The sequence below is a fragment of the Cinclus cinclus genome, chromosome 1, assembly GCF_963662255.1.
Source record: "Cinclus cinclus chromosome 1, bCinCin1.1, whole genome shotgun sequence".
Lineage (NCBI taxonomy): Eukaryota > Metazoa > Chordata > Aves > Passeriformes > Cinclidae > Cinclus > Cinclus cinclus.
The window spans coordinates 106,339,406-106,363,100 of NC_085046.1; the positions used below are offsets into that span (position 1 = coordinate 106,339,406).

The 23,695-nt window shown below is 38.2% G+C and overlaps 1 protein-coding gene across 1 annotated transcript in view; it reads right to left on the reverse strand.

Moving 5' to 3' along the window:
• Positions 1-23,695, reverse strand: part of ZNF521 (zinc finger protein 521) — a 326,177-nt gene that overhangs the window by 300,291 nt on the left and 2,191 nt on the right. The window contains exons 3-5 of the mRNA XM_062512637.1: positions 8,369-8,431; positions 7,261-7,320; positions 1,515-1,694 (exon numbers count right to left, since the gene is read on the reverse strand). Of these exons, the coding sequence (XP_062368621.1) occupies positions 1,515-1,694; positions 7,261-7,320; positions 8,369-8,431 (303 nt within the window). The remainder of the gene's footprint in view (positions 1-1,514; positions 1,695-7,260; positions 7,321-8,368; positions 8,432-23,695) is intronic.

Genomic DNA, 23,695 nt, shown 5'->3' on the forward strand with positions numbered 1-23,695 from the left:
TTCAGTGCATTCTGCTTGCAGCTTTAAAGCAGAGAAAACACTTTGTAGAAGGGAGCAGCACCTAACTGACCAGAAAGGAGAGACAGCTGTATTGGAACAAGGTAAAAAACCCACAGGGTTTTTAAATGGGATCTGATAGTGAAAGGGAAAACAAGGGGACTCAGGCAGGGTGAGTTCTTTCTGGGAGAGGAAAGGAAGAGAAAAGCTAAGCCACTAATTTTTCAACACAGAAAAAGTAAAAGAAAGAAGAGAAATATGAAGAAAAGGAGAGAAAAATGTTTAAGTTATTTCAAGTCAAGAGAGAACATCCATACTGCCAGAAATCATGAGCACTGTAGAAAAATGGAAGTTTGTAGGCGTGATTAGAAAATGATTGAATTGATTGTATCTCAAGTCAGAAATACATTTTACAGGCAAGAAAAGGCAAAGCAGTATATTAATAAAAGTAAACACTTCTTGCTGCAGCAGATTTTCATCTTCCATAATTTGAAGTGAGGATTAAACTCATCTGAAAGATGCACATTACTTCCTCAATTTTTCTTCTGCTCCTGCCCACTTACTCCTCTTCTGCTCATCATCTTTTCACTCTTCATCCTCAAGAGTGGCATTGCTATCTGACTTTTATGTCTCATTCTGACAGGGCTTAGCCTATGGACATACTGGAACCAAAACTCAGGAAGCTCTCCAAACATGAGCACACACAGACACTTTCTAAAAGCATTCCCAAATTGAAAGGAAATTTTCTTACTTACAAAGTCATAATAAAGAAAGCTTTTGAACAAAACTTCACTACACAATAAGTACATTTTACACTGTACAGGGTAAAAATAAAACACTAATTAAAAATATAAGCGCCTTTCTCTTGACACTGAGCCTGTTTGGACCTAGACCGTGCACCATCAAAAAACCTACTAAATTAAAATTCAGCAGATTTCACATGGTTTTCTCAGTAAGGGGGCTGAATCTCAGATCCATTCACCCAGCTCTACTCAATTCAGTAGTATCTGATCAGCACTCAGTTCTGCCCCTTCATTGAAGCTGAGATCTTATTTTCCCCTCTAACAATTTGCTTAATTCCTCTCAACTTTCAGTTACTGATTACTGCACAGCCATTTGTAGTTAACAGATTAGAGTAACACAACATCCAGATCAGATCTGCAACAGGCCATTGTGCAAATTCATTCATTGTGGGACATTATGCCACTTAAGCCCCACTTACAAATGCCTCTGCATTCACAAGTGACTGAGCAAAATACATGTAGAAACAAAACATGGAAAGCTGTACAGTATGAATCCAGAAAACACACACAGCAGGCATATATTTTTCAGTATTAAGGAAATTTATAATGCTCCATTTACAGTATAATCCTGTCCTGAAATCTGTTTCTAAAGGTCTCAACCAAGCATTCAAGTGCAGGAATAAAATAACTAAAAAAGGAGGGATATCAGAAGCAGAGGATGGGAATCAGAAATAGAGCAGTGCACAAAGCCACAAAGTGATAAGTATTGTTTACCTGTCAGTTGACATTGATTAATCTTGTGTTCTGTGATATCGCTCAGTGACTCAAACACCTGGAGGCAGCTGTCACAGCTGTGCACAGCTTCTTCTTCTAACTCCTCCCCTTCATCCGGCCTTTTCTTACAGTCTAGCACATCTCCATCTTCTGCCTTGTCTTCTAGTTTACAGTTCGGGTCTGAAAAAAAATCAAGACTGTGATATCAGGGGTGTAAGAAGACAGGATTCAAGAAGAAAAAAAAATCAAAATAAGTTGTTGTGAAAATGATGAGAAAGAAACTATTTGGCATGAGCCTGCAGCACACTATAGAATTTATTGCTAAATAATCAAAAGAGGGTTTTTTCCTTTTTTATTTTCTAATCTCAGTGAAAAGGAAATTTCCCTTCTACTCCGACAAATGCAGCTCCATTTCTCATTCAAGGTATTTTTCCATGCTTCAGTGTTAGGTTTGTCAATTTTATCACAGCTATTGAAGCTGCTTTGATCATCATAAGAAAGGATAAACCACCTATGCAATTAGTTTTTCAATGAAAAGAAAAATCAAATCAATGAGCATGCAGGAACTTCTTTTCACTGTTAACTACAACGTTTCACAGGAAATTACCAGAATTAAGAGACTAACAAATTTGATTTACATAAACATGAAATTAATCTTGATTTTACAACGCACTCCAATACTCCATCACCACACTATTTGACACAAACAAAGCCCTGGAAAGCTTATACCGTGGGTCAAAATGCTACTCATGCTCTGAACTTGTGTACGAATTAAAGACAATGCTCATCAAGTTCCTGTGTTTGCCAGATCATGGAAAACTGGAAACTAACTACTCAAGTATAAAAGCTACAGAGTGCACAAAGAAAGCTTTATCTGTTTGACATATTATCAGGCATTTGGGGAATAGCAGGAGAGCACCAGCCTCAGATCAGGAGTCCTGAGCCCAGCTGAAGCTTCTAACTGGAAGAAACGTGCAGCCTCACCACCTACCCATGTGTGCAGAGACACCTCACAGCCGACTGCACTGCCTCAGTTCTGCAGATGATCAGCTCAGTGAGATAATGTGTAGCCTAGAAGTTTTCTTCCTCCTCTGAGGAGGAACACAGTAGCCTTAACTACTCCTGACTTTTTGCCCATTTTACTAAAAGCTTCCTTCAAAGACAGAAATAAACCAATCTGTCTTCCCTAATAAAGCAAGCTGGCACTTAACGATGTTTTTCCTTGGGAACCACAGTACAACAAGTGAAATGCAGAAGAGAAACGGTTGTGCACATTCCAGCAAAAGGAATGCAAGTGTTTCGCCACTTTTCCCTATTCTGCTTTGGCTGCCTCCTCTTTCCTTTTAGATATTTGAGAGAGCTGAGACCGAAATAAGTCATTTTAGAAAACAACTACGAATTCACATAATATCAGGAGATTGTGCAAGTACATTTTAAGATGTTACACTCTTTAGCCAAGCGAGTGAATAACCAGGAGTAGGCTCCCTGGCCAGGGAAATAGAGAGGTGGTATCTGTGAACACACCTTATTTAGCCTTGAAATTTATTAGGATCATGCACAACTCCTTAGAAGAAGAGAAAATAAAACATGCCAACACTACATTAATATAGGGGGTGGGGTGGTGTGTGAGGAGAAGCAGGAAGGCAATTCCACTTTAAACCACTCACATCCGCTCTCAGAACCCTACAGTCATCTGGGCACAGCCATTCCTGTATTTCTTGCTGCCCACAACCAAGGTCAGAGCTCTCATCATCTCTCTGTATCATTTGGTCCATACTGCTGCACCCTGCCCTTCAACTGCACAAACACAGATGGACCCGCAAGCAGAAACTGGAAATGACCCATGTCAGGAAGTCTTTCTCATGCCATGTGGCTTGTGATCAAAACCAAGGAATTTCTTTGACAGGGGTAAAGGGCAGTATTTATTTTTAAGGGAATTATATTACAGAGAGAAACCAGATTAATTTTTAAAAATAAAAAACACATTCTGAAAGCAAAAATACATTTGCTGTGCAAAATCCCTGTCTATACACTGAGTCCTCACATGACAAATTACATCCACAAGGTTCTTTCAGGAGTGGAAATTTCCACTTGGGCAGCTACTTCCAAATAGAAAACTAGCCTGCAAATTTACAAACTAAAAAAGGTATGCTAATTATAAAAAGATTTTATGGCATTTTAGCCATTTTTGAACATTTTAAATCTAATAACCTCCATTGCCACTTCATTTTCCAAAATAGTTTGAAAGATTAATAAAAGTAGCTAGAAGATCTCCAGGTTTTAAACAGTTCAGAAAATGAAATAATTGTCTTAACTGTTGCAAACTGACCCCAACATCATTAAACACTTGTTGGAAGGCAGCATGTGCATGCTGCATACTATTAGTTGTTCAGCTCAAGCTCCCAGTTTCATCTCATAAAATTGACAGCACTCAGGGAAATGTGGGCACTAGGTCTGAATTTTAACATGAGTATTTAAATGCTGCACATAAAGTTTACAGACCTGTTTGTTTTAAAATAAGGGTAGTGTCTGACTCTGCTTTAAGTACAGTGCTGAAGGAAAGAAAAGGGAGGGGAGGGAATTCTCGAGACTCACTATTAAGAAACACTTGCATTTTACAGGAATTCAGCAGCACACACAAACGTAGGCACACATGCACCCCTTAGTGCACAAAAGCCTAAAGGATCACTCAATTTAAAGCTTCATACTTAGAGACCAGTTATTAAAATTAGAATCATTTTAAGACTAATAATGTTTTGCTTCTCCTTCTGCATTTGCAGATATAAACTCTACAGGGACAGTAGTCAGTCAAGCTTATTCCCTTCTGCTGCAACTTCAGAATACATGCTCTAGCCAACTGGCACATTTGTTTTTAGGTCAACACTTAAGTGGGACCCTCTGGGACCTAGGTTCGAGTTTAGCCTATGACAGCTTTGTGAAATGAGTTCTGGCAGTCTCAGCCCCTCTCAATGAATGTATTTCCACTGTGATGTCCTTCTGTGAAGAGATGTCACCACCGAAATAAAAAGATATTCAAAAAGAGCAAATATGATTTGGAGGTTTGTTTTTTGTGAACAGATAGCTGTTCTGTTGCAACAAAAAATATCTTCCATCAAGAGGTGGTCTAATCTTAAATAGTTACTTAAATTGAGGATAAGCTGCCTTATTTGAGTAGCTCTTTTGGAAGACTAGAATAAAATATTTTATAAATGCAATATGCATTCATCTTTACTTTCTCCTTAACCTCTTGTTCAAAGCCCAGGCTCACATATAGGCTTCAAGGCAAATGTCAGTCATCTCCCACATTTCTTTCTCTGCAGTATCTACAACAATCACAGCCACAATTCCCTCAATAAGATGGTGTTCAAAGTAAAATTACTTTTTCCAACATCTGCAAATGCCACTGTGATTTCCAGAGGCTTCTCTGCCCTATTTTGGAGGCTGCCCATGCACCAACTGAATTTTTTCAATACCCATCAGCCACAATACACACACATCCTCCTCCACCTTCAGATACCACTGGAAATTATCTAGTGTAGAAATGAATGAAGGTTGTTTTTTGGAAGAGAAATAAATTCTGCCTATTAAGGCACTTTAAAAAAAGTAAAAGAAGGAACAGTTGTCTTCTCTTCCTGATTATGTTAACATTATTTATAAATGGAAATTAAAAGAAGCATGATTTTCTCATTACTATGTTCCCTGGCAGGTGGTTCTCCCCTTCCCTTCTTTCTCCTTCTCATAAGGGATGTTATTGCTATAACTTGCTCTAATAAAACTGCAACATTGGGGAAAATGAAAAATTGCATTGGTTAGAAGTCTTGGAGGCAATAAAGCCATGGACTTCAATTAATTTCAAGTATGGGAGTGGTTTAAGGCCAACCAGCAGAAATTCTATTCTGCCCATGTAAAAATGAGGTTTCACCACATTTACTTTTTATAACCCCATATAAAAGTCATGTAAAAGTAATGAATATCTAAAAGTCATCTCAGTGGACTGGCAAAGACTGTCTGTATTCTTCAAACTCATCTTACATATTTCTGCCTGTGCTGCAAGGATCCATAGATAATCCCAACTAAAACACCAAACTACCAAGAAAACAGCCTCCTTTCCAATCCATTTCACTGCCTTGCAGTAGACCTCCTTCCAAGCCACTTCTGCATGGAAAAGTGCTGGCAAAAGAAAGGAAAACTTAGATCATGTGGTTATAATTATTACCAGGCAAGGAATATTTCTTCAGCTCAGTGGTAAAGTAAAACTCTGTCGCTCTCTGCTCCCAATAGTGTCCATCGCAAAACAACTGCCTCATTAAATCTCTGCAGTAAGATTAATATGCCGTAGCTGCACTACATTATAACTTGGTACTCTATAAAAAGCACATTTAATGGTTAGAGCCAGAGCTTAGATACAAAGTATTACTATAAAAACTTCTGGCAGTGTGTACACAGTGCAGGCCTTCTGTCCTGCTTGCTCTATCGCACTTTTTGCTTTTAATATCAGCACTGCATTCTTACTATGGAGAAAAGCAGAATGCTAAATCCTGCCTAGAAATAAATAGAGAACACAGCACACGATGGTAAGTAAAGAACTTGCAATGCAACTTAATCACTGAGAAATTTTTAAAGGCAAAAAGATGCAGAAGAGCCACCATTTCTTGACATCGATCTCTGGTTTTGCACCTGCCTATTTTTCAACCTCATGCATCTACAGCAGGGTAAGTTTGCTTTTTTCAAGAATTTGCAGATAGTTAAATGGAGACACATGTACGCTGAGAAGAGTTTGAGAAATTTCCCATTAAAAAGGCAAAGAACTCCCTCACTTTTATTTACTCTCTTCAAACAATCTACTTTAGGTACAAAGCCATTAGAACCTATAAAAGGCACCAAACACAAACCCACAGGACACACACAGAAACATAAAGCTGAAGAAAAAATTAGCTGAATTCTTCACCTTCATGAGAGGAATAACTCCAACTGTTTTCTAACAGATTACCTACACGTATTCAGACATGACTAGCCTTCTAGGAATATCCTTAAGGAGCCAGCCCCTACTCCAAAAGGTGACCTCAGCTGAATGAATAAGACCATTCAGATGAGTCAGTCCTTCAGATAAAATTCGGTGAAACCAGCACCAAAGACAGAAACAAATTATTTCTTGCTTTCTCTGAACCATGTTAGAGAATAAAGAAGCCTTTGTTGTTTGGGGAAATTAACAATTATTTCTTTGGGATTATTAACAATACTTATCCCTGTGATCCTGACTAAAACAACAGCTTTGTCCACCCAATCTCACTTATTAAAATTAAAGAGCCCTTAATAATCTCTGGTAAGAAATTACACAAACAATCTCTAAAGAAATCACCCCATCCACATATTTTAGAAATACAGAAACAGTTTATATTAAGTGAATAATAAAGTTTATCTGAAATGGCATGGTGAGGGGGATTACATGAGGAATGTAGAGAAGGATTAAATTTAACAAAAAAGGAAATAAGAAAAAAAGAAAAGCATGCCGTACTTTAGAAGCATCTTACTTTTAGTCAGCTGACCTACAAAAGGCAGAATTTCTAATTGTCAGAAATTGAAAGGCAAAGGGAGAAGAAAGTTATTTTCTATTGCAAGCCCCAAGAATGCATTCTATGCTGAAACAGAGAAAGAAGTGCAGGCTTTGCAGAAACACCCCGATACAAAAATCCCTCTCACTGTTGTCAAATGGTAAGCAAGCACTAATGAAGGAATTCAGCATTACCAGTCTGTGCGGCTGTGTGTCCCACACCTGCCTGATGGTCCTCTGTTTCATTTTCTTCTACTGTCAGAAAAAGGTAAACAAAACAAAAACAAAACAAACAAAAAAGATGTTAGGTAGGTAGCTGAAGTGTTTCAAGCATCTTTACACCAGCCTCAGTTTCTGAAAGCCAGCAATGCTTGCACAACACGGGCAAGAAAAGCTGCACTGCAAAGTGCGAAAAGTGTAGACCAGACCAAGACAGAATACATTGCTGTATGGAAGCTACAGATCTGAGAGCAGAGTGACCAAATCTTTTTTCATGGCTTAAAAAAACAAATCAAATTTCCTCTGGGATATTTGTCTTCAATGCACTTTACTGTATTTGATTACAGATCTGAATAAGAGAACAATTATGGGCTTTAAGATTCTGCTTGCTCCACACAGATAAGAGGAAGCCTTCTCCTGGCAGATGGGAGAGGTGTGTGTGCTAGTTCATACATAAGGTTTAAAAAATAGTAATAATCCTATATTCAGTAGCAAACAGCAGTGCAGACAGCCTTGCAAAGGAGAACTAACCCCATGCTCTTTTACTGTATATACCATGCCAGCGTCTTTCCCTTGGCTCACAGCTTTCCAGAGCAGTAGAACTAAAAACAATACAATTCTTGTCAGATTCACTATTCAAAACTTGTTGGGTGAGTGAACCTAACAAGAGCCATTCTGCTGCTACTTTGAAAAATTAGAGAGAGCTGTTCTCTTACGTTCTGATACGATGCCTAAGTAAGATTGACTCTCCCAAAGCAAAAGTTAGGGAAGAGCTAAAAGGCAAAACCATTTCCTTTTTATTCTCCCAAAGACCGAGTTCTTTGAGTTAGAGAACAGCAGAGAGAAAAGAATTCATTCTGCCTCCACAGGGGAAAAAGCTGAAAGGGGAAAGACTGCTCTTCTGCAGCATTTCCACTCCCAAGAATTCAGACCTCAAAAAACAATCATGCAGCTGAATTAAAAGTCCAAAGATTTGAGGTATTTTTCCTGGTTCTTGGGACAAGAGAGTGCAACACTTAGGGGTCACATATAAATCTAGACATATATGCAAAAGAAGAGATACATATACACACTCCACAGGTACCTCTTTTCCTCCTCCGCCAACCCCAAGGCTTCATACAACTGGTTGTTTCTAGAATCTGAGTTTCTAGAAAAAAAACACCAGTTTTCATAAGGACACTCTTAGAACACCAGAAACTTGTAACACAGTGCATATATCAGAAAGAGTCAAGTACAATCTCTGAAGGACTCTAAACAGTCTATATCTCTATCCCAGAGCTGTGGCTAGCAAGCAAACTCTTCTCATCTACAGAGGTCTGATAAAAGTTTCCCCAGCCCTGCAGTCAGTCCAGTATTTCACAAAATATGATTTTATGAGCTAATTTATGAGCTGAACTTGTGTTTTGCAGCCACAATATTACCAGTACCTCAGCTGTGATAATACTGTCTGATTTTCTTTGTTACACTGAAGCAGTCATCCCAGCATCCTCACAGCTGAAGGGAACCAGCCAGACAAAGAAAGCAGTAGGAAAAGCTCAGGTTTGGGGGATGCATGGTCAAACCCAAACTAAACTAAATAAAAGGATTTTTCTCTAAGGTAGCACAGATCAGCAAGTGTCATTAATAAAGCAAGAAAAATAATGAATAAAACTAGTATACAATAAAAAAATAAAAATAATTTTAAAAAAACAACAACCAAAAAAACCCCCATCTATTCCGACCCTCTCAAAAATCCCAGGGAAACCTCTGAAGCAGCCCAACCTTATCCTATTTATGTCCATCATTAGATGCTGATGTATTTCCAAAAAAATGTACTTAAGAACAAGCTCTGAAAATGAGTCCGCTCTTCCATTCCTCAAGAGGAAACTCACTTTGATCATCTCTACCTGTTAATCAGCCTTATTAGAGGTCATAGATGTATCTACTCTCCTCAACCATGATAAATGTCCCTTCTCAGTTCAAAAAAACATTTAAGAACTCTACCATTTTTTTAAGTTTCAAGATGGAACTGAGGTCTTCAAATATGAGCTTTTCAATAACTGATTCCCAAGTGGCTACTTGCTGAGAAGTAAACAAGATCTCCACTTCTAAACGTAAATCAAAATGAGTTAATTTTTTTCTGCTGTTCTGTCCTCATGGTCTACTGCCACCAGCTGCAGTACCAGAATCTCTCACTGCTCCTGAGATGTGACTGCCTAGTGAAATGTACTCAGCTTCATACTGCTGACTGAGAGGTACACCATTTTTAGCTCCTAAAATGGAAAAAATAAACATGGATACTGCCTAACAAATTGTTTCCAGGTATGTAATTTTGTACCATGAAAACATGACAGCGTGTGCCTTGTGAAAACAAACGTTTTACAACTTCCCTGCTATTCTGGGATCTGAAAATTCTGTGAGAGCTGAGGTTTTCTTTCAACAAAGGCTGACCACTATGTCTTTATTGCACTTAAAAAAGAAAACAAGTATAAAAGCAGGTAGCATTGTGGTAAGCATTTTTCTAAACCCTTGCTCCTCCCTTTAAGGGTTCTCAGTCACAACAGAGACAAGTAGATCACAACAGGCCATGGCACAAAGATTTGCCAATAATAGTCAACTAGACTGACATATTTGTCAGGAAAAAATAAAATCATATTTTATGGGAAATATAGTAAAAGAAAAAGAAAAGTACTCTACAAAACCCACTGAATTAGCGAGTCACCTACAAAACAGTATCTCATTTTCCTTTGCATTAAGTTAGGTCCTTCCTCCAACTTGCAAGGGTATTCCTTACATTAAGTAGGCTGCAGCTAGTAGGATCAGATAAGCTCTCGATTAGCACTTAACACCTCTTAATGAACAGATTCTGAAAACTTCAGTGCTATTTCAGCTCTCAGGCCTCTGTTAAACTGAGCAGACTAAGCAAGGTAGGGGACATGCAGCCAATGCTAAACATTAACGACACTGTTTTCTTTCAGAAGAGGAAGACACCTTTAAACAGAATCTATACAAAGGGATGATTTAAATTTTACTAACCGAAACCCTTCCTCTAGCACAATCACGGCATGCAATTAAAAAAGGAACAAGGATGATATGCAAATAAAAGAGTAGCATGTATGCACTATTATTAATTCAAACATCAAAATTATTGATACCCTAAGACTGTAATGGCACACAGAGATGTCACCTTCATTATAGCATATACCACATCCTAGCATAAGGTAAGATGAATTCTGTCTAATGAACCCAGAATACCAGTGAAGGAGAGGCCTCTTGAAAGCAGAATAATACATTATCAATCCAGTATGAATAAGTGATGTTACAGCTGAACAGAACTTCTAGGTACATGTTGTCACAAAAGCAACAATATTCCTTGTCCCTACAACTACATGTTTATTACCACAGGTCACCTGTTTTGTTAACTGCAGTAATATTTCTCAATTGACTCATCTGTTCCTTAAAATAACAAACAATGAATTTCCTACTACCCATTTTCTCAGGACAACGTCTGAGAAACAAAAACAGAAACCCCAAGTAATAAAATTTCAAAAAAAGACTAGATCACTACAAATGTGGCATCACACTTCTTGAGTGCAATTAAAAAAGAAAATATCAGTAAGGGAAAAGAGAAATCCAACATGTCAGATCTATCTCCCATCATAAAAGCTGTGGGTTGGATGGACACCAGTTTTTAAAATTTTGCTAAAAAGAAAAAGTATCTCTAAACTGAAGCTGTAGCCATGAGAAAGGTTAAGATGTTTCAGCTTTGGTACAGCCACTATCCAAGGCAAACCCTGGTTTCAGTTCAGAGCACATTTCATGCTTAGGCTGTTGACTGCCAACATTAAGACAAACTATTCCATTTTAAAGAAAGAATTTAAAAAAATATAAAAAAAAACCCAAACAAACAAAAAATAAAACCAAACCAAAACATTGCAACAAATCAAGCAGAACCATCAAGGACAGCCAATGAGGAAAACCTGTGGGAATTTTGATAGAGAGGTTCTAAATTTAGAATTAATCTCCTGACTGCTCTACAGCAGCACCTGCTGATCAATGAGGATTTCACCCCTTTTGCTTCGTCTGTTGGTGGGACTCGTGGCTAGACCATAAAGGAGGGAAATTACTTTCTAAAGTTGCTGCAAAATATATACAGATTTTCTAGCTTGCAAAATCTCATTCATATTCTACTGAATAACCAGGATTCCCCTTCTCTGAAAAGTTAATCTGTAGATTCAGCACCCTAAGGAAGAGCACAAGTCATTTCTGGTTGATGCCTGGAAAAAACTTGTACAGAAAAGAAACGGATAAAATTAGAAATGTGGAAAATTACACTTTCACTGAAAGGGAAGCCTTTTGGAGAACTCTGGCTAAGATTTATGGTTTCTGACCTATTACAAACCATAATAAAATAAAAGCAAAAGATAATTGAAAAAAAGTCTGTTTTCTTCTAGTCTAGGTAGATTAATAAATTTTGAAAAAGAATAACTGCCCCAAATGCCTGAGCCTCTCTTCAGCTTGGTAAACAAAGCAGGAGAAGCTACATATCCCAAAATAAACTATAAAAATAGATTGCTATTGATTTATCCCTTCATAAAACATATTGCTTGAGAGATGTGAAAATAAACCTAATGTAGCAACTAAGACTGTCAGGATAGGAAGTTTAGAATACATATTTTTACCTTGCACTTTACATTTTGTACAATTCAATACTTGATCTATAAAATTCCATTAGCATATGATTAGTTATTCAATTTAAAGCCATCTTTGCACAAAAGCCTTTTTCTTAGGATGGTAACTTTGCCAAGTGCATCTTCAATCTACATGTTTGAATAATTTCTGCAGACAAGTAATAGAGATACTAGCTGTATTAGCATAATCAATATACAATTTACTGAGTTACTGAGACAGAACAGAAATAAAATGTGTGTGCCATTATTTCAGTATCTACAAATGACTGTAATTTCTGGAAGTATCTCTCTGCTTCTCCTCATGGCCACATAAAAGCCAAGAGGACATTCATACTGCCACAATCTACAGGTAGATATTAAGTATGAGCAGACAGATTAATCATATAGCAGAAGGCAAATTTAAGAGCCAGTTGCAGGGGACGTTGAGTATCCTCTAGCTCTATTAAAGTCAATGGATTCTGAAGATGTTTCACACTCTGCAATAACATGCTGTGGAAATACGTCTCCACAAGGGTTCAGTCAGGATACAAAATTGAAATTAAAGAAGTTACAGAGAAGTATTAAATTCAGGATCATGTGTCAATGAATCACCTGCTAGGGCTACACCTTCCTCAGCTTTCTTTTCTCCCTAGGTACCACTGCTGTCTGAGGCTCTCCTTTCAAACCCTTCTGGCTGACACATGCCAGCACAGGATTTCACACCTGTGTGTGGCACATAAGAGCAGCAATTCAGTGACTTCTGGAATTCAGCAAACATTTCAGAATGCTTCATAATGGCCTTTGAAATAACTGACAAAAAGTTCAGAACTACTAAGGGAGTATTGTTTTCTGATCAGCATCAACTCTTGTCTATCAGCTACTAGCCAGATTACCAATTTGACTGTCAAATGTTTAGCCTTCCAATGACTTTAATATTAGAAACATTGAAAAAGTAAATGCATTGCCATATTAACATTTCAAATATCTACATTCCAGAAGTCCACTGAAAATCAGTTCTGTTTGTAGCCACAACTTTACAAAAGTCCAATTAATCATTTGCCTGTATATTTATATGGCTGATTTGTTTTCCTTTGTGCTGGGACATATCCCTTTTTCCTATTTCTATTTCCCCCCAGCATTGTAAAATATTCTCTTGACACTGGAAATTATCTTCCTTAAAATATTCCTATTATATACAGCATTCTTTCCTCTTACATTTGCTTTTTCCAGAAGACGAAGTTCCTCATAGAACTCATAATCTTCACTCCTCTCTTTAGTCTGTCCCAACACTGAGCTTGTTTTTTTCCCCAATGTTCTTCTTGTAGAATGACTGAATTAGGAGTTCCCAATTAAACTGCAGTGGTTGGAAAATATTATTCTTATGCTAAAATGAAGTATTTTCCTAGGCAGCATATAAACATAAAAGTAATAAATATATTTAAGTGGAAAGAAATTATGCTTAAGAAATCCTTTGGTTATTCTTCCAACCCTTGATCTCAAGGATGACAGTATCCAAATGTGACAGCCTAAATAGGTCCAGTTTTATATAACACTGTGTGCAGAAAAGGCAGAAGATGCTCTTTCCAGCAGCAGAGAGATAATTCTAAACCCCAAAGCTGGGTGGGGGGAGGGAGGATATATTTTTTGGGATAGCTAAGGTAATAGATCAATTAATCCTGTCCAAAATTCTAACTTTGCCTCCATAGCCATGTATCCTTTTAAACAGTTAAACCACATATGCATATACTCATATTTCTATTGTTAAATAAACTAATAAGGTTGTATTTTAAAAAGTACTATTCTCCAAAGAATTTTAGAGCTTTTTATAAACCTCAAGTAAATATCAGTCATCCCTAAGACTCTCTACCATGCAACATAACAGATTATAATAGATCTCAGAGTCAAATTGAGGACCACGGTGTGAACTAGCAAAGCTAGAGGGAGTCAGTTCTTAGTACCAAGGTCAAGACTTTCAGCTGTCTTGCCTGTCTTAGACTGAGTACTCCAACTCCATTCCTGACAATGTGCTGTGGGCAGCCAGTCCATTTTGGGGGAAGACAGAAGTTAGGAGGCTAAGATAAATTTTAACCCTAATTACCAAGCCCAGTACTTAACAATGAACACAGAGTAATTTAATTCCCCTCAGAATCCTGAAGCTATGTATCACCTCAGCTTTCTTACTCAACACAACAAATACGAATTCCTGGTGATTCTACGGACTGTATTTTCAACTGTGCTTAGAAAACAGGAAATTCATTAAACACTCTCTACAAAAGTCTAAACTCAGCAAGAGAGAGCAATTGGAATTCAACTGCTATATGGATCACAGAACCTCAAAGTAACCAATAATACACAAGTCTGAAGAGAGGTGATATAAAGAAGGGATATGAAGACTTACAGTAAAGGTTAGTGTATCTACACTAACTATCCTTTATCTATGTGCCTAAAATGGGACACTTAAATTTGGGTTGTCTAACACTGTTCCAATACCAAACCGAAATACAGCTGCATGTAGCTCTATTACCTAAAGACATACATCTATATGAGTCAATAAAAATCAAACCAAACACCTACATCCTTTCAACTGAGATTATCCCTGATTTACCAGAGATCTCCTTCTATTGTATACTAGGGTTTCATAAGTTAATTTGATCCGTCAGACTCTCTGCTCTACTCTAGATGACTTTCTATCATGTAGAACAGCAATCTGGTCTATATCCACAAAGGAGCTTAGAAGCCAAAAAATTAGTGAGGGAACACTGCATCTAAATTGTCAGCAGTTCTGTTCAGATGCCACTGAGGTCAGGCAGTATCTGTGGTTTTACCATCGAGGCTTTCTCAGTGCTGAAATCAAACTGAAGCCCCACCACAGCTGGATAGTGGGAGATAGAGTATTCTCCTACCTACCCTGGATTTGGATGCAGTCTTATGGGCTGGTTCTTGAGAGTTCATATACCCTTCCCTGGCTGCTATAAAACACTGGCAGAAAATGTGTGGGTTGAAATACATCTTCCTTTTCCCCTCTTGCCCACATCCACTGGTTAGATCACTCACCCGGGATGTGGGTGGAACCAGCTGAACTTTCTCCTCTGTCAGAAGGATTTGTACTCATCATGAGCTTCCTAACAAAGAACACTTACCCTCAGACTAGAAGTGCACTCATTCATTGTGTTGAAGCTACCATACTTCATCTACAATATTCATTGAACTAGAAACAAAAAGAATTAGCAATATATTTTATCCTTGTGGTTGGGACACCATCACAGGAAGTGGGATAATTGGACTTCAATTCTAGTTGTACTGAAATAATTCATCAGAAGTGGCAGAAAGTACCTGGAAGACCAGGACCCAGGACTCCCCTTTTCCTTCATGGTACTCAGGTTACTAAAGCCCTGAGCCTCATGATCTTTCACTCCCTCTTGTCCAACAAATTATTAGACTTTTGAAAAGGGGAACAGCATTGACAAAAATAACGGGGCAACTCACACCATAACACAACATGCTGCTGTGTAGTGACTGATGTCCTCACTATAAGATACAGATAAAACACCTTTAGACAAAGCACAAAACAGAACTCCTGCCTCTCACATCCCAGCAGAACACAAATTTTTCCTTCTTCAGTAAAGGAGAGAGGAAGAACAGTAGCACACCACCTCAATTCTTTCTAGCCTGGGAGGAAAGGAATTTTATCTTTATCTCCAAAATCTGAACCAGGTAAGCGACAGCTATGAGATGCCCTGTTGCACCAAGATGCTCATATCTAGAATAGGGGAGGAGCTAAGACACATAATTATTTCCAAGTTTTTCCTACTGTCTCCTTAAAATAATTTCTACTCAACTACATTCATAAACTCCTAAGCACCTGTGAACTATATAAAGAATCCAAGAGTTTGGTGCAAGGTGACTACTCCACTAGGCTACTCTAGGCAACTACAAACCAAGCAGAGGAGCATTTAAGCACTAAACATCTTGCAGCATGCAAGCCCCTTTTTTTTAATTTTTTACCTAGCCTTAAAGATTTCTGACCTTTCTTCATTGATTTACATTTGTATCTGACAAGCAACTCTCCTACTCAACAGATTCACAAGAAATTGCAAACCAAATCTCTTCCTGTGCTCTAGCTCTTTGTAAGTCACGTAACACAATCCCTTCCCAGTCAGTGGTTGCACGCAGAGACCAATACAAACCCATTTCCTCCTCCCATCTTCAGAGTGAAAATGTTACATCAGGCATGGATCTTGACATCCTGTTGTCCTGGAACCAGTGAATCAGAAAGTTCCTTCCTCACAATTGTATTCTTTGGAGGTGGAAAATAATTAACTTCCCCACCCCCTCCTCCTTCCTACTGCCACTGTCAAAAGTTAGAAAGTCATTTGACTCTGGAAAAAAAACCCCAGCCATCATAATTCAGTGCCAGAGAAAGTTTTTGTTGATCAAAGCATAGCCTGGTCTTCCCAAGGACACTGCCTCACTACATCACATCATCCACTCCAGAAACAGAGCAGGTATTTTATTTTTGTTTTTAAAACTTCTTTTAAAAAGTGAATGAATCAATAAATGGAAGTTGAACTTGATATGTTACCAAAAGAGTGAAAAACAGAAAAAGGAAACTAGAAAATCAATTATCAAGGAATCCATTGTTTGAAATATATTTTTCCAGCAAAACACAATATAAAAATAGTAAGGGTACAACAGGTCTCAGGGTCTGTGCTCAAAAGCCAATTATTTTACAGTCAACCAGAACACTGAGCATCTCTGTGAGAAACTGGAGAGTGCTTTTGCATTTGTGTTAGGTAAGGACAAAATTCATGCTCCAGGTTATTGCCTCTGCATGAGAGAATAAGCTCTCCAAAATTCGGGTTTGGGGCAGAAGGAAAACACTGAGAATCCTCACTATCAACATCCCGTCAATTTTTCCTCAGGACAAAAAGGTGTTCTGCTACAGCCAGCTGTCTAACTAAGGACTAGCACTGCCAAATTTGTAAGAAGGCTAGCTAGTTACTGATATTGCATTTGTCAAGAACTACAGTAAGCCCATATCACATTAAATAAAGAAGGGGGGAATATCACTCTATTGAGATAGATAGATAGATAGATAGATAGATAGATAGATAGATAGATAGATATAACTTTAAGAAGTCATGGACTAGAATTCCTATTCTTTCAAAGAAAAATTGCACCTAATTGCACCTACATTTAAAAGTGAAAGTATCAGACGAATCACTCACTGAAAAATCACCCCTCTGCCTTACTTCCATGACACAAAAAATAAAAAAAAAAGGAGGGGGACCACAATGAAAACAAGCCCTCAAAATTTCTAACATTTCATTGTGCTTTAATTATGCAGAATTGGTAAGTAACAATTCTACAACCCTTTTGAGTGCACATTCTATGGATTCAACTGTACAAAGAATAGTTGCAGTATGGCATGCACAGCATCATCCTAGCTAAAGGAAAATCTAAAACCTAAATGTGCACACCCCAGAAGGATATGTATAACATAGACTGAATCCTAAAAAGGAGGGGGGGGGGGGGGGGGGGGGGGAATCTTCTACATATTTTTTCTTAATAATTATACAGTATAGAGGGGAAAAAATGTGTCTGAATCTAAAGGAACATGAAATGGGAGAAAAAGCCCGTCACCACTGTTAACTAATATTCTAAATATGGAAGACAACTGTCCTGGTTCAAAAATTCATTGGAAGAGAGAAATTTTGTGCAGTCTTACCAACGTGTGCACAGAAAAAAAATAAAGCAGATTTTTTTGGAAAGTAGGAGGGCTGAATGAAAATGTTAATTATAACATGTTGTAATAAGGATACCCCCAAGATCAGCCCTATCTTTTTTGCTACAGCATAGTCCCTAGGCATATGGCTAACTACTCCTTGATCATTATCCTGGCTAAAACTAAAGCTACTGAAGTTTAGGAGACTCATATCTAACAGAATTTCTTTCATCTCTAATAATTGCTAAACTAGCATAATTACTCATACTTGAGGTGAAATAGAACCCAAGTCGTCTAATTTTAAAACAAAAACAAGCCTCACCACCTCTTTTGGTCTTTGCACATCCATCTTTTGTCAGAGTCCTATGCCAAATGTTACATTACGATTTAAAAGTATTTAAAAGCCTCTCTTGTGCTGTCCAACTTTTATAAAGACAGCAACTGGAAAACTTTAATGCTTTGTAGTAACATTCTACAAAATGTATTTGAAAACAAACATGTACATTTTCACAGCACCAAATAAAACAGGCCAAATTCTTTGTAGATCTGTGTGTTGTACCTTCAGGGAAATATTTATATATATGTACATATATATGTCACAGTTCTGATTTAAATGAAATAACACATTTTTCCAACCCCCAGCTGGGATTGATTCTGAGCTCAGGTAGCCCTGCAGAAACCAATGGTAAAATATGACTAGGATAAGATTAGAGGAGGTTGTCTTAGGTATCTGAACTTATACTGCATTTTAATGAATCTATTAAAACCCCCACCAAATACCTTATTTTAATTATTTTACATAGAAAAAAATACCGAAATCATATTGTCTACATAAAATGTTGACAGTTTTTCTGGATCTTTTCTGCATGCACCGTTATTCAAAAGGAAGATTTTTTTTTTCAAAATGCTCAAGTTTGAAAATACTGAATCATGTTTCAGAACAAAGAACTGAGAGCTATTAAACCAGCTGTAAATTAGACAGAATGAATTATAGAGCAACATAAAGCCTTTCAAGAGATCTTAGATCATGGTGGATAATGTTATCCTACACATGTTAGATAAGTGACTCCATACTGACAGCTCCCCTTGTTACACAAGTTAACAGCAACTCAGGAAAACAAAATCAAACCAATCCAAACACATCAGCAGCCTCACTAAACCTCTTAATACTATCTTTGTCACAAGATTTCACCTCTGTGGAAGCTAGCAGTACAGCCAGTAGCTGTTTAGATGTTCACTTCTAATGGTGCCTAACCCCAAGCAGCAGACAATGATGGTCAATATAACTCATGCTGGCCCCAGAAAGGAATGGGCAGCATTACTGTAATCCTACAGCTAATCAAGACCATCAATATCACTATTCCTTGCCAAAGTCAATGAATATTACTAAAGGATAGGGAGCTTTTTGTTGTTACAAATTTTTTTAACACATAAAGGCATGCTTTGGCAAATCCAAAAGAGAACACTATAAATAGCCTGCATTATAAAAAGATGCTAATCTTAAATCCTCTTAGTAATTTCTTTTTTTATTATTTTTTTCATGTACTCTTTTATGTTCGGTATCTTAATTTTTGCCCTTTTTTGGATGGCCAAATAGAAGTCAGCAATTTACTCATGCATCAAACAGATGTTTTTGCTTTTCAGGCCAAATGGAATCTCATGAATTTTTTGTTCCCTTCCTATAAAATGATGATGCCAAAATAACACAGTTCCTGAAAACAGCCCGTTCAGAAAAAGTTCTTTGGACCAATAATACTGAAATTTTAAGTCAAATTCACAGAAATAATGCCAATACTAATTGCTGGTTTTGTTTATGCTGGATTGATAGTCTAATCACCAGACAATCTCATGACTTTTGAGTCTAGCCCATGCAATTTGGAAGCCAGGGAGGGCTGGGGCTGCAAACAAACATTCAGTTGACAGATACAGAGAAACGTAAAGGCTACTGTTGGAATGGGATCCAAATGTCAAATTCTCTCTGAACTATTGCTGCTGGTTAGTAACATTTTTCTTTTAATCCATTACTGTTCTACCTTCCCTGGTATCACACCACATAACCTGCACCTCTGCATGAGAAACATCCTTTCACTCGGAATCTGAGCTGAGGAAACTGGTTCCATTGAAACACAGAAACATTTGCTCAGTCCACTGATATTCTGCATGAAATGAGCTGCAGTTGTAAATTCATTCGGGATGGAAAGATTACCTAGGTTTCCTCAAAAATAGGGAACAACTTCAGGAGACGTTCTGAGCTTGGCAATATATTTCAAGATATAAGCCTTCTTTAAGCAGAGCATGGGTATGTAAAATACAACTGAGAAATGCATCCCGCTCATCTTTCTAGGAACTAACATTTAGTAATTTTATTTCTGCATGTAGGACACAAAATTGCATTGAGCAAAAAATTTACTTTGAAGTAAAACCACAGGTTGTTTGGGCTTTTTCCTCACAAAAGAAATCAGAGATCAGCACTTTTATTAAAATGTGGAGCTGTATACTAGTTTCTTTGTGATAGCTTATCTAACAACTACCATTTCAGTGATTTTTCATGGGTGACTTTGAACACAGTAATGAATGTTACCTGGCTGTAGCTTTGAGAAACCTGTGTTTAACATTTTGTAGAACTACATTTGCATTCAGTTTTGTATAAAGAATACCTAGTTTGCTTTGCAAGTGACTATATTTTTGTAACTTTTTTCCTAAACAAACTTTCTTATCAAAAGCGAGTAGTAAGAGCAAAAAAAAAAAAAAAAAAAAAAAAAAAAACCTCAAGCCCTTCTAAAAGTAAAACCCCATAAACCAGAAAGGAAGGAGGGGGGATAGGCAGTCAGTAACCCAAGTGTGATATCTCCAAAGCATGCCAAGTCACAAAAAAAAGATTTACAACTCATAATGGCCAAGTTAAACAAGACACAAGAAGCTGCTCTGCCCCCCTCCCTTGCTTTCTCATCACAGGGGTCTCTACCATAGTTTCACTTAGGGAATGGCTATGCCTAAAGTCAGGAGCTTTAGCAGTCATAACAATTGCCCTTCTTTGATGCCCTTCATTTGCACAGTGCCTCTTTTGGGGCTTGTACACGAGTATCATATCTCTGACTCCTCTTTCCCCACCTGCTTTTCTCCAGCTATCCTCTCTCTCTTCCTCACCAAACACATTAGGTGATTTTGATCAGGTCAATGATACTTAATAGATTTTTTTTTCCAGAAACTAGCCACGGAAATGGGATAAATTAAACAGTAGAATGAAATATAGGTCAGGACTGATGACTTCGATGCAACTGATCCTTCCCCTGCCTTAAAGTACCTGACAGTTGAACTTTAATTCTTCCTTCCTAAAGTAAAATACAATATTCAAATTACAGTTTTTCAGAAAGTTGTCATTTACTCTCCTTTAGAGATTTTTTTTTTGCCATAAACCTAAATTGCATCTGTAAGAGACAGTGCTTGTAATAGAAAATAATTAAATCTTATTTTTCCTCAGAAAAAAGATTTTATTATCCTTAAAGTATAAGGGACTTATCTAACATTAGCCATGCCTATTTTCTTTCCTAGGTCCTAGCCTGAGATGCAATCTTCACCAAGTGATGGGGGACAGTCAAACCAAAGTTGGCAAAAAAACAAAACAGGGAAAAGGGGGAAAAAGTAAGGATAGAGAGAAATAAATATAAAAAAGAATGTAAACAGAAACCAGGTTAATTGAAAAAAGTGTATTTTCAAGAAATATAAGAAATTTAGTCATTAGCTAGTTCTTAACACCCACCATTTCAGATGAACATTAGTTTCATGCATTCAGTATGAAAAACTCAATTGTCATTTTGTTTTAATGTATTTACCTGTCTTGTATCAGAATTCCCCTAAGATATAAGTTTCAAATTAAGTTATCAAAAGTGACAGACATATCAAAAACCTCTCTTATATCTTCCCCCCAGAAAGGGTTGCTAAGTACATGACAAATGGTAAATGTAATGTGTAACTCCGTATTTTATTTAGATGTAAAACAGCACTCATGAGTTTAAATAACTCATTTACATATATTCAAAGAATAGTTTTTCAAATAAGCTGTTTAAAATACTGTTTATTTTTATCTGTAGAACTACATTTTGTACTGACTAAATCAGTAACACTTAAGAAATCAGGAATTTAAATAAGTGCTGCATTGGAGGTACAGTTGAAATTCTCCCTGCAATATTACTTAAAGCTTTTGTTTGTTCACTAAAAATAAAGACGTAATAATTGATGGGCAAACTCTTATCCATGAATTTAAATGCTAGCCTATGCAAGCATCTTTCAGCTCCTCAGATGAATCGCATTATTAGCCCTTTCAGAAATCTCACAATCGGACTGCTTTCAGAATACTATTAATCCACACAGAAACTGACATGATTCAAGAAAAATAAAAAAGGGAAAATGAAAGAGATTTGAACAAAGGCCACCAAGAATGATAACCTACTCCCCAAAGGTAATTACTGCAGCGATAATTACGGATGATGATTGATTTACTGCCTGGTTTTAGTTGAAAAATAGTAAATAAGACTCAGCAAAGAAATCTGTCATCTCCATCCTGAACATTAAGTGGTTTTCTCAAGTCAGTAGTTTATTGTCAGCAAATCCAAGCTACTCCATCTGAAAGATACAATGTTGCTGTTTTCTCATTTTAGGTATTCTCAGGCAACTGGTGCATAAGAAAGGCAAAGCCCATACCTCCACATAAAATGGAAGCTGTATCTTTTGTTTTAAATTAAATGGTATGTTTACAGGAAGATATTTGAAACAAAACTTCTCTCTGCAACACATGTAACAAATCACCAGGAGTGAAACATGCCCAATGTCTAACAGGAGAACAATTTCCTCTATTTGCCAATTAATTCTGAACCTTTATTCCTTTGCACTTAAATACTTGGAGGTCTAAGACTACCCCTCAGTTAAAGTTTTCCTGCATCTTTTTGCAAATATAGCTAATTGGTCGCTCTCCTACTGGCTCTAAAACTCTTATGCGCACATAAATAAATCCTCCCTGGGAAGCTCGGGATATAAGCGTGCTTCCAAGCAACAGAACTTTCATTGTGGTATCATTTTTAAAAGGTAAAGGGAAGAGCGGCTCGTTTGTTCTTCACAAGATGCCAAACAAAAGCACCACTGAACTGCACAAACTTTGGTAAACTAGATACAGACGGCATCAGCAGGTAAAGCAGCAAATTCAAGGGACCCTTTATTCCCTTCTAAAGTATCTGGAGAGTTTAAAAAAAATTAAAAAAAAGAAAAAGAAAAGAAAAGAAAAAAGAATTGAAGCTTGCTCTAAAGCTCACTGAAGTCAACAAGAAGACTTTGAAAGGGGAACTCCTGGAAAGAGTTGTTTCAAGGGAAGGGAGCACAGTTTTTTGCCAGGTTCTCCTGTACAAGTCCATAAAAGCAGACCCCGCTCCTGCTTTCTAACTATGAAACTGCGCTGATTTCCAGGCACTTAACTCTTGGTGCTCGCCAGCCCAGCCGGGAAGGAAACGAGGCCTGCCGCCCGCCGCGGCGCGGCTCGGGTCACCTCCCCGGCCGGGGCTGGCCGGGCTCTGCACCCCGGCACCGCCGGCAGCCCCACGGGCCGCACCAGCCGCTCTCAGCTCCGATGGCCTTTCTCCATCGCCCCCCTTCCCCCCCTTCATACCCCTACCCCCCAAAAGTAGACAACTTATAGATGTTCTGACCTGACGCCACCCAGGCTTTATTCAACTTCACTGCACTGTACAGACCGGCCCGGGAGGAGCGCGCCCATCCAGAGATGTTTATTTGAGGTGACAGCCACCCTCAGCCGCCTTCCCCGCTCGCCGGCGGGGAGAAGCCCCTGCCCGCCCAGAGGCTCCCGGCTCCTCGGGGGGTGGCCAGCGGCTCCTAAGGGGAGCGGGGCGGGGGAGGGGGGGGCGGCCGAGGGCTGCCCGTTCCTGGGGGGGCGCGGGATGAGCGGGATGCGCGGGAGTCGCTCCGCTCCACGGCGGGCGGAGGGGCGGCGGCGAGGGGCCCGCCGGGGGAGGAGGGGGCGCCCGGGCCG